General features: G+C 37.4%; 1 protein-coding gene across 1 annotated transcript in view; it reads right to left on the bottom strand.

Annotated features, from left to right (window-relative positions):
- LOC134530266 (uncharacterized) overlaps positions 1–13,913 on the bottom strand; it is a 48,039-nt gene that overhangs the window by 33,369 nt on the left and 757 nt on the right. The window contains exon 2 of the mRNA XM_063364961.1: positions 5,367–5,453. Coding sequence (XP_063221031.1) covers positions 5,367–5,453 — 87 coding nt within the window. The remainder of the gene's footprint in view (positions 1–5,366; positions 5,454–13,913) is intronic.

Here is a 13,913-nt window from a genome sequence, read left to right as displayed (position 1 = left end):
TGAAATATTTGTAAACCAAATTCTAGGTTTTTAAACTTTCTTGTCTTAAAAATAATTTACATTCCTCAAAACACAGCTGAAATGCTTAAGTTTTCATCTGAGTGTCCTACAATTTTTTTTTTTAAATTTTGTGTTGTGCATAGCGTTTTACGAGTTAACCACTTCGTTAAGTTTAAGTGATTAAATTGCAGCCTTTTTTTTAGGTGCTTGTCATGTTTCCAAAATAAAATTTTTTTATCAAGACAAATGATTCAAGTGAAAGCGATATGTTATGCAATGCGGCAGGGCCGTTATGTAATACAGTTATACAGAGTGTGTCAAAAAACAACTACGTACCCGAAGGTGATGCCTTACTGCATAGTAAGAAAACAAAACACAGGGGCAACTTATTTCAGTAGAGTGGTTATCATGGCGGTCGGGTTCTGTTTAAATTTTAAAAAAATTGAATACATTTATTTGGTCAAATATCGAAAACTATTCGCAGCTATGTGAAAAAATTAGCAAAGAGTGTTTCTTATAACAGAGATCTTACTCGCATTAATATATGCTAGACAGTACTATTCCCATGAATTAATGTGCTACAAAATTACACGGGAAAAAAATGTTGACCAACCATTTTACTAACGAAGGAAAAATGTTATTTTCGGCCATTTTTTACATCTGTTAGATATCTGTTTTGAGATAAAGTGTTGGCCGATTTGCTGCTTAGGTGGAAATAATTCTCGAGGGTTTTCTTTAGTTATATTTTTAAAAAAAAATCCTAAATATATTCTATTTCATATTGATATGTGTAGGTCTGCCCTGGGCTTCCATAAGTTTTTCTTCCACGTGCAGATAATAAGTACTAGAGGGAAGGAGGGCAGTGGAGACGAAGCTAGGGCAGGCGTGTTGTATGGAGACGGCAGTTCGACGGCATGAGTTGGGTTTGTTCTCTGGAGGAGAGTCGTTGAGTGGTGTTTCGGAGTGTGGCGGCTCTTGTTTGCTATAGTTGAGGGAAAAGGTATTTAGATTTTTTTGAAGTGAAACTTCTAATGCGACTTCCAACAAGGTTGCGTTAAACGTTTAACTCTACCATGGAGGGGGTATATGAAAGCACTGTTGCGTTAAACGTTCAACGCTCCTGGGGAGGAGGAATAGAAAGAGACAGAGCGAGAGTGAATGCGTGGCACTCGAACGCATGCGCGTAGTAGGTATACCTGTTACAGGCCAGCGCGAGCGTTAGCAACGAGTAGCGTCCAATATTCCAAGCACATGCGCGTGGTGTTCTTGCTATGCAGCGAAGTAAACAGTGTGAGCGTCGTGAAATTAGCTGAAATACGTACTTGTTGTTCTATTTTATTATTCTATTTTATTTTATATTATTCATTATTTCATTTACTTGCTTTTTTAGTTTGATTTGATACAATATGATTTCACTAAAAATCAATTCCTACCCCTTCCTATTTTCATTTCCACATTACGAAGTGTCACTTCTTCCGCGCGGAGGGACTCCACGCACTATTTTTTTTACTGTATAGTATTAAGATTTTGCTTCTATTTTATATCTGGTAGTCTAGACTGAGGACGTGTTTCCTCCAGGGTGTACGCATTTTATTTTCCATTTCTGTATGTTATATTTTTGTATACTTCATCTCTTGGGCTGGGATAGATGACCTGATGGTTTTAGATTCCTCTGGTGCGGGACCGTCGCTCAAAGTGAGGGAGTCTCACATAATTTTATACCTTAAGCATAAACGCCTCTTGATTGTATTTTTTTCCCTTCTTTTATTCGCATTAATGAACTGGGATTAGCTGCGGACGTGAAAGAGTCATGCGCAACCTTCCACTTAACTTATTCCTTTTAACTCCTGAATATGTAAATATATGTATATATGCTTTTTTTTTTCCTACGCCTGGCTCTTGTACGAGATTTTTTTTACTAGTGATATTTTATATTAAGTTTTGCATAGAGCTACATTGTGTGTCGGTGGGCGGGGCATGCTTCTAGTTACTCAAAACGTACATAATTGTTGCAAGGAGTAATTTATTGCAAAAAAACTGCAAGGTACGGTAGGTAGTGCACACGCATTTTCTTGGCCTGGCACCGCGCACTGTGCCGACACGCGAGAAGCGACAACTGGTCGCCAGCGAAAGTGACATTCATTTGGAGGTCCTTGTCGGCCCCTACAGTTTGGAGGTCGCTGCGTAGCGGCCAGGCTCCTGGATGGGATATACGGGGAGAGCAGTTCGATCCTCGTTGCGGTCTGCAAGGTCAATTTAAAACTTCCAGTCTCCCCCCCCCCCCCCCGGGGGCGGCAGCGAGCTGTTTAAACTATAAGAATAATTTTATTTCTCTCCGGCGCTGGGAGACTTGGGTTCCTGCTCGGACGAGAGGCGAAGGTTAGAGGTTAGAGCCCTCGTCTGTTCTACAAGTCGACTTCAGTCAACGTGGTTTACTATTTTATCCTGGCCTAGCGTTTGACATGGCGCGGCAATACAAAAATATTTCAATTTATACTTTAGAAAATATAATATATTTTGTGCATTCGTCTCCCGCCCTACCATCAAGCGCGCAAGGTAAAAAAAAATTACAGATATTATTGTTACGAACGTGAGCAAGGCCACGTCACGCGCAGGTGCAGAGCTAGCTGGGCTGCATCACATGGCGCCGTAACATGAGATGTGCAGTGCGCACCTGGGTCGCCGCTCCCCTCCCTCCAGCCCTCAGCTCCCCGCGCGGCTTTGTTAGTTTGACATCCGAAACCTGACAGCTGCGGAGTTACGCGAGCCGCCGACACGTGTTTCGAGAGATTTCTGCCGTCGTGTCGGCGCGAAATGACGCGACTGTCCCCAGCCGCGCTCGTGAGTTCCAGAAATAGCGGCTGATATATAAAAAGAGGACGTCGGCCTCAGCAGGAGAGTAAGTAGAGGGAGTTCAGGCTGGAGCTTTTCCGCGGCGGAGTTTCCGGGGTGATAGTGCCGCGGGTGCGGCAGAGTGGCGCAATCCTTGGACGAAGGTTCCAGGGCAGGGAGTCAGTGGAGATCAGAGTGAAGTCGGGAGTTTTCCCGCGGCGGAGTTTCCGGGCGATAGAGTGGCGAAGTCCCTGGACGAAGGTTCCAGGGCGAAGAGTTCAGTTCCGGGCGATAGTGTCGCGGGCGCGGCGGAGTTCCGAGCGAAGTTCCGAGCGAGGCGTCGAGTGGGATCTCGGCGAAGGGGAAATCCGACGGCGGTGGCGGAGTGCGGCGGCGGATTCCCGCGGCGGAGACCCATGAGGGGTGCTGCGGCGACAGTTGCGCCAGAGGTGCGGCCCAGCGAGGCGTGTGGATTGTGAGAAACGAGTGACTGGATGAAGCAAAATTTTTTTAAAGTGCATTTGATTAATTGGCATTTTTAGATTATTAGCTAGTAATGTAAATAGTGACAATAATTAAAACTCTGTGTGATAAAAATCTTTAATTGGGCTATCCTTTACGAACCCGCAGTAAATCGTAACAATAATATACAACAAAAAAAAATTCATGTATAGGCTACTTCTTTCACGATATTGCGTCGATATTTAATTTTATTATCTACTTCACATTTGGTAATCTAGCCAGTGTAACTTTTGGTCTGGCTCCACATACAACATGGTGGAAAAAATAATATGACATACTTAATTTCCTACCTCTAAGCGGAGCTAACGACCTAGTGCAAAGTACTCGGGCCAATTACAGAAAAGCGAAAACGAAAAGGAAAATGTGATAAAATAAAATATTTCCGACGTACTCTTGGCAGAGCGAACAGCCTAGCTCTGGAGGTCCACTGCTGCTGGTGGCAGGCAACGAACCGACGACCAGCCTTGTAGCTGAAGCAACCGCACTGCCGATATTTTGGTCAAGGAGAATGAGGTGGATGCGGTCCGGTCCACACGTGTTGCAGTCAACATATTTTTTATTGAGACCTTGCCTCGTGCAGGCGTCTCATCGACGAACTTGTTCGTGGTTGTGGTAAGGGGTGGGGGGTGGGGGAGGGGGTTTGCGGGAACAAAGTGGCTTACCTTCATTTTGCACGTGCTGCATGCAATATTTACATACTCCGAAACCTTCGCCCGTGGTAACTTAATTACCGCGACAACGAAAACATGCCTCCGGCGCAACGTACCATACTTCCACTACAGCATAGCTTGGCTAGTAGGACGTACTACGGACCTCCACCTGTTTTGGTTGGGTGGGGAGGGGGGAGCCTTCACCCCTTCCCATTTCCCTGGGACGAGTTCGAACTATGAGCAAAACTTTCGTTCATCGATAACGAGTGTCACACAGATAATCGAGTGTATTGACAGCCACACCTGGAAAAATAACTACTCGGCACAAATATCACTGTCTTTTTTTTCCACCATAAATGCCAGTTTAAAATGTAATTAAAATTTGTAGCAGATGGTAGGAAAATTATTCGTTGAATAATTTTCTTTTTAAAATATGCTTTGGGGCCCACGTTTGTTGAGTGATAGAATCGCGCGCCTCCAACCGGGTGCTTTCTTGGTTAAATTCCTGGCGGGGTGGCTCCTGGTATTTCCGCTAGCGGGAAAGCCTTAGCCATTTGGGGGTTTTCTCGGGGTACTCCCGTTCGCTCCTGCCAGTGCACTCCGACATCTCACCTCACTATTCCCCGGGTTGGTTCCAGGGGTCTCTGTCTGGCAGGGCAGCCGGCCCGCGTATACGAGTGAGTGCCACCTCCCCCCCTCGAGCCTGACCTTCCGGACAAAATATTTTGATTTCCATAACGACCTTCAATAATATTAAGCTATTTTTAAGAGTACCAAGCAAATATCACGTTCCTGGCACACATGTTTTTTTTACGTCTGCTCGCTACACTAACTGCTGCCTTTTCTTGATTAGTATACCTAATATAAAAAAAAAGGTTGTCTGTAAAGTCGGTTTACGGACGATAGTTTAACGTGACAACGTCATAAAAAAACATTGATGAAATGATAGTTTAGTTAAAGTACTAAATTTAAAAGCTACTTTTGAAAAGCCCGCCTTAACCTATTTAATATAATAGTAGATTCATAGGCCAATCGAGTGGAAGAGAGATAGATGCGGCGCAAGCGTACAATAAGCGTAACGGGACACATCGTAACGGGACAATGTGCGTAACGAGACACAACGTAACGGGACAATGCGCGTAACGGGACACAGCGTAACGGGACAGTGTGCGTAACGGGACACTTTTTCGTGCGTGCAGCCGGCGTTCATCGATTTATTAGACGTTGTCACGTCAAAAAGACTTACTTAGTGCACGTGATATATTGTTTATTGGGCAGAAAGCTCCCAAGGCTGTTGAAAACCCACCATATCTATTTGATTTTTATTTTTGAATTCGGAAAATGTTTGTAGCTTGTGCTTACCTTTGCTGAATCGACGGATGACGTCATTCTGCAAATAGTTCTTCAAGCATTCCTTGTCTAACAGCTTGCATTTGAAAAGCTTTGTACCTGCAACAATAAGTTAAAATTATAATTGCGAATTGATATCTGTGAGTTACTTATAAGCTCTTGACATTCACGTAATAAACAACTGCACATAAATAAAAAAAAATATCCGTGTGAATTGCTTACGAGATGTTTGTAAAATGCCAAATGAACGTTTATCATCCAATTGAATCAGTTAAACTTTATATAAGTATTAGCATAAATACGGTAAATACGGCTCAGTTCCTTATTTTCTAAGTGTTTTGAGTACAGCCAGTAAAATTAAACACTAATATTATTACTTAGACTGTATTCAACCATTTTTCTCTGAATTTGGCACACCAGTAGCGTTACGTAAGCAGACTTAGTATTATATAATGAGTCTGAATTCAACCTACACTGGTCTTAAGTGGTTCCAAGACTGATATATGTCCTTGAAGTTGAAGCTAAATAATATATTTTTTTTTGCAAATAATAGACAAAGTATGGTAGATGGAACATTAAGTCTCTGTATATTGTTAAACTGAGCAAAATTCTCCAGCCACCGCTAAATATATTGCTGTTGAAAAATAATTTCACTGAAATAATTGAGGTAACACACTCATTTCCCATACATTTTCTTGACGTGTTTTGAATTAAATAACTTCAGTGAAATAATTTTACGACATAGAAAACGTTTTCTATTGTTGTGGAAATTTGTTCAACCAAATATTATTCAAACGCCCAGTGTGCCATCGAAATGCTATCTCTATTATTTACGAATTAAAAGCTGTTTCCACCCCACCTTTAAATGCTATAGCAGCCTTGGGAGGCACTAAAAAACATTCGCTATACATGTCGTCAACTTATTTGTTCATTATAAATCTGCAGTCAAAATTTGTTGGTTGTATTTTTCTTCAACCTTTACCTTTATTATAAGATCGATTTTTAATATCCCAGAAACTTTCTTTTCAATATGGTGGCCCTTCATGCATCTAGAGTAACGTGTAGTATCGCTGGTATCGGAAAACAATGACAGTTCATTAAAGAATATATTATTATTTTTTAATAATTTTTAAAATTTATGATGATATTTTGGAAATTTTAAATTTAAAGTTCAATTCATGCAATTCTTCCATATATTTTCATAAAGGATTGCATAAAAATCGTTTGATTGCATAAAAATCGTTTTATCTGTGGTTCCTCATTTCTTTTAAATTATAAAAGATTTCACCTTTTACCTTTAACATGTTTGTGCTGTAAAATGTAGTGCTACATTGTAACTTAGTAATTAAATGTTAGTTTTGAGTACATTTTGCATTATGGTTGAATAATATTATAGCATGAAGAAAACAGTTAGTACTCTATTACATACACTATCTTAAGAATACCTGTAATTTTAAATACTAAAACATATCGATACACCTGAAATTGATGAGATGAATTACCACTAAATTGGTACTCAAGTAATTCTATGAACGCCATCTATATGTAAAAAATAAATCATAGTTCTTACTATATGCTTGAAAATGACGTAAGAGATATTCCATGTGGAAAAAAAAAATCTACTTGTGTGAGCCTATAGTCCTGATGCAAAATTAACTGAATGTATGCATTAATTGCAAAAACATAAATTTTAAAATAAATTACAAGATTTCATTCTTCTGCCAATACAAATTAAAAACTTTAACACATTTGGTACACATTTGGCGGAATATGATGTGTATTATGTGTTCTGTTTTTTTTTCCAAACAGATATCTAGTCGTTTTATGAAACATTTTTTAATTTTTTTTTTGGTGAACTATCAAAGCCAGACACAATTAAACCTTTACAAAACTACTTTCGTTCTTGAATGGTGACTAGTCAATTAATGTGCAGTTATTTGAATTTTGTTTCTTTATAGCGCGAATGAAGTGACGTTTTTTTTATGGACTCGGCGGTGCGGGGTCTCGCCGGAACGATCCGGGTTCGATGCCCGGAACACGTGCCGGCAGTCGCCTTGGGTTTCTCGAGCCCCCACCACTGGCTTCATTCTCTGCCGCGTCCAAGACGGAGGGAGATGCACTTGCAAGCAGCGCTCGGGAGCGGTTACCCAACGGCTGCCTCGCCACTCTGGTTTTCCTGCTGTTCAAAGGTTTCGCGCATCCACTCCAGGAGTGAGCTGGACTGGTTCCTCAACACTGGCCTCAGTCGGGTTACTTCACCGAATTTACCGGTGTTGAGAAAGTTGTTGGAAATTTTCAGTTTCTGATCGACCTCGCTGTTGATGAGAACTGAAGCTTAAATAATAATAATAATAAAGAAAATAGATGGACCCGTGTGCTTAATGTACGGACGTTAGAAGTTAATTTACTTGGCGTGATAAAAAAAAAACTTTAGTTTTGCATGCAAATAATTAATAAAGAGAAAATAATAAAAGACCGGGAAAGATATCATATATATTTGATTCCTAAAATATAAATAGAATTAAATTAAAATTAATAAATACTCAGTGTTCAAAATTAATATAAACACATGTATAAAATTATTTATTTAATTTAATTAAATAATCGAGATAAATCCTAATAATCTAAATAATTAAAATGATGAATGTTTATAATAATTTATTTATTTTATTTACTTCTTAAATAATTATGTAATAATTTACAATGCTAGTAGTATATAATAGCCGGAACTGGGAAAGGCTTCATGCTGAGGATTGAGGATTGTTTACATTGTGACGTCACGGCGGCCATCTTGGATGCCCGTGACCTTGACCTTTGACCTTGACCTAGACCCCAACGCCAATTTTGGATTTGGGCGCCATTTTGTTTTAGGACGTTATCACCGCCATTTTGTTGTATGACGTCATCGCCACCATTTTGTTTTATGATCGCCGCTATATTGGATTCTGGAACATTCCGCCATTTTGAATTATGACGTCACTGTTTTACTTTTACGTTACGCCCGCCATCTTTAACTTTTTTTATTTATTAACGAAAAAATTTGAAAAAAAAAATTAAATAAAATTTTATTTAAAATATTTAAAAAAACATACTTTTACGACATGAAGCTCGGAGCCCTAGGTTCGAACCCGGTGAGGGCAAAAATTAAATAAAAATGGCGACCAATCCTTCCCTCACAGTGCCTGCTGGCAGACTGACCCCCACCACCAATAACAAGGTATATATCGTCAGCTGGTATGACGTTATGTCCGCCATCTTGTCTTCGCCCACTGGAAACCACCATCTTGTTTTCGTCTGCTAGAGTGTGCTGATGACATGTTAGTATAATGTTCTGTTCACCATACCTTTGACCTCGACTGTTGACATTTAATTTTTGACCATAACCTTGAACTTTGACCTTGACCTTGACCTTGAACTTTGACCTTGACCTTGAACTTTGACCTTAACCTTGAACTTTGACCTTGATCTAGAAATTAGACCTTGAACTTGAAATTTGACCTTGAACTTGAAATTTGACCCTAACCTTGAACTTTGACCTTGACCTTGAACTTTGACCTTGACCTTGAAATTAGATCTAGACGACCATCATGGATCCAACATTTTATCTTCAGTACATGCTACCTGGAGCTACCACCTGCTAGATCATATTGCCACCATCTTGTTTTCGTCTGCTGGAGGACATCATCTTGTGTGTGTACTCGTCTTATAGAGTGCATTACCATCATGCTAGTTTTATTCTAACCCGCCAGAGTGCAGTAATCATTTATTATTAATGAGGTGTCCGCCATCTTGAAATTTTGGCGCCATCTTGGTAATTTAGCTAGAAATTCGGGAAAAATTACAAAATTTATTAAATAAATTAATAATCAATATACTGATTGATTCGATCGATTCCTGTCCATGGTTCGATCCCTGGTCGATGCAAAACATTTAATTTTATATAAAAATAATAAATTCAATAAATCATGTTCAAAATCCTAAAATAGGCTTAAAATCAACTACTACCATCATCCTATAAGCCATTACGACTGCCATCTTGATTATTTGTATTTATTAACTTATAAATTCGGGAAAAATTCCAAAATTCACCGAAAAAATATCTCTTTAATCTACATATTGAATCAATGGATTCCTGTCGTCGGTTTGCTTCTTGACCAGTGACAAGTGTAACTTAATATTAAATAAATTTTATATTTTGGTTTCCATTACCTTTCATGGAGTGTATCAATCATTCACTCTACGAAAAACAACTCAAGACAATATACGTCAATGTTCGACGAATTAAATACGTTGCCGATAAGCCTTACATGAAAGTATAGTTTTTCGATGCTTAGAAAAATATCTAAACCGTAAAAAGCCATACATACATACATATAGACCAAACGTCTTCGGACCGCGAGACCGGGCCATAAACAATGTCAGACGTATAGACCAGTCATCTCCGAACCTCACGACCTTCTTCATAGACAGATAATTATATTCAATTAAACCAACGGAACATGTTTTTACGCTTACAAGAGGACCAAGAATCCCATCAAAAAGGCAGCACATTTGGGAGCACCATCAACAAAAAGGAAGCACCATCAACCAAAAGATAGCACATTTGGAAGCACAATCTAAAAGGCAGCACATTTGGAAGCAGCATCAACAAAAAGGCAGCATATTTTGGAAGCACAATCATAAAGGCAGCACATTTCGGAAGCATAATCTAAAAGGCAGCACATTTTGGACGCACCGTCAATCAAAAGGAAGCACAGTCTACAAAACGAAAGCTCATTTAACGAAAAGGAGGTACATTCTCTCGTACATTCAACTCGGTAGGAGGCGATCGTCAATGTTAAGTTAGGATGATGGTAGTAGTTGATTTTAAGCCTCTTTTAGGATTTTGAACATGATTTATTTGAATTTATTATTTTTTATATTAAATTAAATGTTTTGCATCGACCAGGGATCAAACCATGAACAGGAATCGATCGAATCAATCAATATATTTATTATAAATTTATTTAATAAATTATGTAATTTTTTCGAATTTCTAGCTAAATTACCAAGATGGCGCCCAAATTTCAATATGGCGGGCACCTCAGTAAAAATAAATGATTACTGCACTCTAGCGAGTTAAAATAAAACTAGCATGATGGTAATGCACTCTATAAGACGAGTACACACACAAGATGATGTCCTCCAGCAGACGAAAACAAGATGGTGGCAATATCATCTAGCAGGTTGTAGCTCCATGTAACATGTAGGTACTGAACATAAAATGTCGGATCCATTATGGTTGTAAAGGTCAAGGTCAAATTTCAAGGTCAAAGTCAAATGTCTAGGTCAAGGTCAAAGTTCAAGTTCATGTCTAAAAATCCAATGTCAACAGTCGAGGTCAAAGGTATGGTGAACAGAACATTATACTAACATGTCATCAGCACACTCTAGCAGACGAAATCAAGATGGTGGTCTCCAGTGGACAAAGATAAGATGGTGGACATGACGTCATACCAGCTGACGATATATACCTTGTTATTGGTGGTGGGGGTCAGTCTGCCAGCAGCCACTGTAAGGGAAGTATCGGTCGCCAATTTCTTTTTTGCATTCACCGGCCTCGAACCGAGGACTCCGAGCGCCATGTCGTGAAATTCGGTTTTTTAAATATTTTTTATTAAAATCTTATTTAATAATTATTTTCAAATTTTTCGTTAATAAATAAAAACAGTTAAATATGGCGGGCGTAACGAAAAGTACAACGGTGACGTCATAATTCAAAATAGTGGAATGTTCCAGAATCCAAAATGGCGGCGATCATAAAACAAAATGGCGGCAATGACGTCATACAACAAAATGACGGCTATGACATCTAAAACATAATGGCGCCCAAATCTAAAATGACGGATCCAAAATGACAGCTGGGGTCAAGGTCAAAGGTCAAGGTCACGGGCATCCAAGATGGCCGCCGTGACGTCACAATGTAAACAATTCTCAATCCTCAGCATGAAGCCTGTCTTAGTTCCGGCTATTATATACTACTATTGCTAATAATATTACATACGGGAACACAACCTCACTTATATAAATACACTTGTAAAGGTTTATAAACACAATATCTTACACTAATATTAACAATAAATAAATGTTTTTAATTATATGGACCAGTATTCAATATACATCAATATGATTTAAAATAATATGTATAATTTTTATTTTTATGTAGCCTTTTTGATCCTGTAATTTGTTGTTGTATGCTGGGCGCGTACTGTATAAATTCACTCTCATCAAATGTTTCATATCGCGCCTAAAGAAGTATAACTTAAATAACTAAGTCAATTGTTATAGTTTATTTATTTCAGGAATACCTCATTCCTAATTTTTATTGCGGCATTTAATACTTATTCTATGGAGCCAGTTTCATCAGTTATAAACAAAGTGTCCATCAAGATGACAATTTTGTGAGATTATAATATTTTTCGTCAGTATAATGTTTCCTTTTTGTGATAACGTAGAAACTGTCACAAAATTAGCCACGAATTGCGTAAATTAATTTCGCAATTCTGGTACAAAATTATAGATGTCTGAAAATAAATATTTGTTTTTAAATTATTTTTTCTGCGCAAAATTTTAAACAGAAAATATATTTTAAGGAAACAATTTTTTTTCATAATTTTAAATTATAATTTTTTTAATTATTAGAACTATAATACATTGTAGCTACGGAGTTTGTTCTCGAGAACGGAAGTGAATATTAAAGGTAAACAAGAGAGTGAATTCTGATACAACCAACCACTGAAATGGGTTGATTAAAAGGGATTAAAATACGGAAATAAATCCATAACTCCCTTGGTAAGAAAACCTTCAAATCCGTTCAAATTTTTTGTGAATCTTATATTTTTTATTTAAAACGATTGTTTAAAACAATTTTTGATAATATAAACCATTATTGCAAGGGGTTTGAAAAAAATCTGGGGTTTGAATAAGAAAATAAATAAAACTACCCAACCATGTACGTTATTGAATCCATTCTTATTTTTGTTTAACTTTATATTTGTGGTCTAAAACCTTTTTTAAAATAAAATTTTATTGAACCAACCATTACAGCAAATGGTGTAAATAACAAAGTTTTGAAAGTATACTATAAAATACGTTATCCAAAACTTTGGCTGAAACAATTTCTGATGAAACGAATTATCACCGTAAAAACAATGGGTTCAACTAAAAGATTTAACACTTTATTATTATCATCAAATCAGTTCGAATTTATTTTAAACACTCTTATTATTATCTTAAACCTTGGTGCAAAGAACATTTTTATACGACCACGTTATTTGGAAAAGTATGAAAAATAGTTTTTGAAGGTCAAATATTGAATAATTACTTTACAGGCATGTTTGATGTTTTAAGTTTGCACAATATTTGTTTAGATAATGAGAAACTAAATAAAGACGTGCATCGAAACACATTTAATTTTTAACTCATGTTTTTATGTAAGCTCTGTAGCTTACTGATGACGAAGGTACGAGACGAAATTCATTTGGAAATATTTCAGCAGCCTTTAAATTCTACATTTATCTTACGGCCAATAGAAAACACCCCAACAATCGATGTTAGTTACACTGGAATCAGTAAACCTACCAGGTAGTTCAACTTTAAGTAATATTAAGACGTAATTCTTCTTTGTACTTTTTAATTAATATACACATATTTTTATTAGATTGTGTATTAACACTTATATTTTTAATTAGTGCCTTAATTTCTTCTTGTTATTGTTTTACTTGTTCATTAAAATAAATTTAAATAATAATTATTAAAATCTAAACTACAGCAACACTACTAAAATGTTCAAGTTCGTTTCTCCACAAAACAAATAATTTTGTTGTAATATTTTTCATCGTAAACACGAAATATATCCGAGACTCAGAATACCAACTTTAGAACCATGAATTGCGGGTGTAACGCAGAATTTATGAGAATTACCAATTCGACTGTGGAGTAGCTGTTGTCTTGGTCAATATCTATAGTGTGTGTACTCACGTGACAAGTTAACTTGAAGTATCATCATCGACATGTGGAGGTAGAATACAAAATGAAACTGAAATTGGACCTGCTTTCAGGTAAAATATGAAACTAATCTAGATTAATAAACAAGATTTTTTTGAAGTGCTTCCTTGTGATCTTGAGTATTTAATCTCGAACATTAACATCACAAGAAGAAATAATAATGTTAAGATTGCAAATGAGATGCACTGCCTCCACAAGTTTCGACGTAGACGTTGAAACTGTTTTGAAAATTATTAAATCTTGCAATAACTTAACTTCTCGTACTATTTTTCAGATTTGCCGTGGCAAGTAAAGAAAAGTTTTTTTTTCATCCACTCGCGATTAGCGTGGTATAACTGCTCGACCGGACTTAATGTTTTCGGAATGATCACCACGGTGTCGTGTACACCGTTAGATATTGCAATAAATTTACGGAATTTTCAACGAAGAATCTAACTCAAAATAAACAAAGAGTTAGTTCTTCGTAGAAACTAGACCATATTTCGATTTACAGAGTATTATGTTTCGTTGCAA

Source organism: Bacillus rossius, chromosome 3 (genome assembly GCF_032445375.1).
Source record: "Bacillus rossius redtenbacheri isolate Brsri chromosome 3, Brsri_v3, whole genome shotgun sequence".
Classification (NCBI taxonomy): Eukaryota; Metazoa; Arthropoda; class Insecta; order Phasmatodea; family Bacillidae; genus Bacillus; species Bacillus rossius.
The sequence above is the reverse complement of the archived record's forward strand: the minus strand, read 5'-3'. Positions and strand labels throughout refer to the sequence as shown.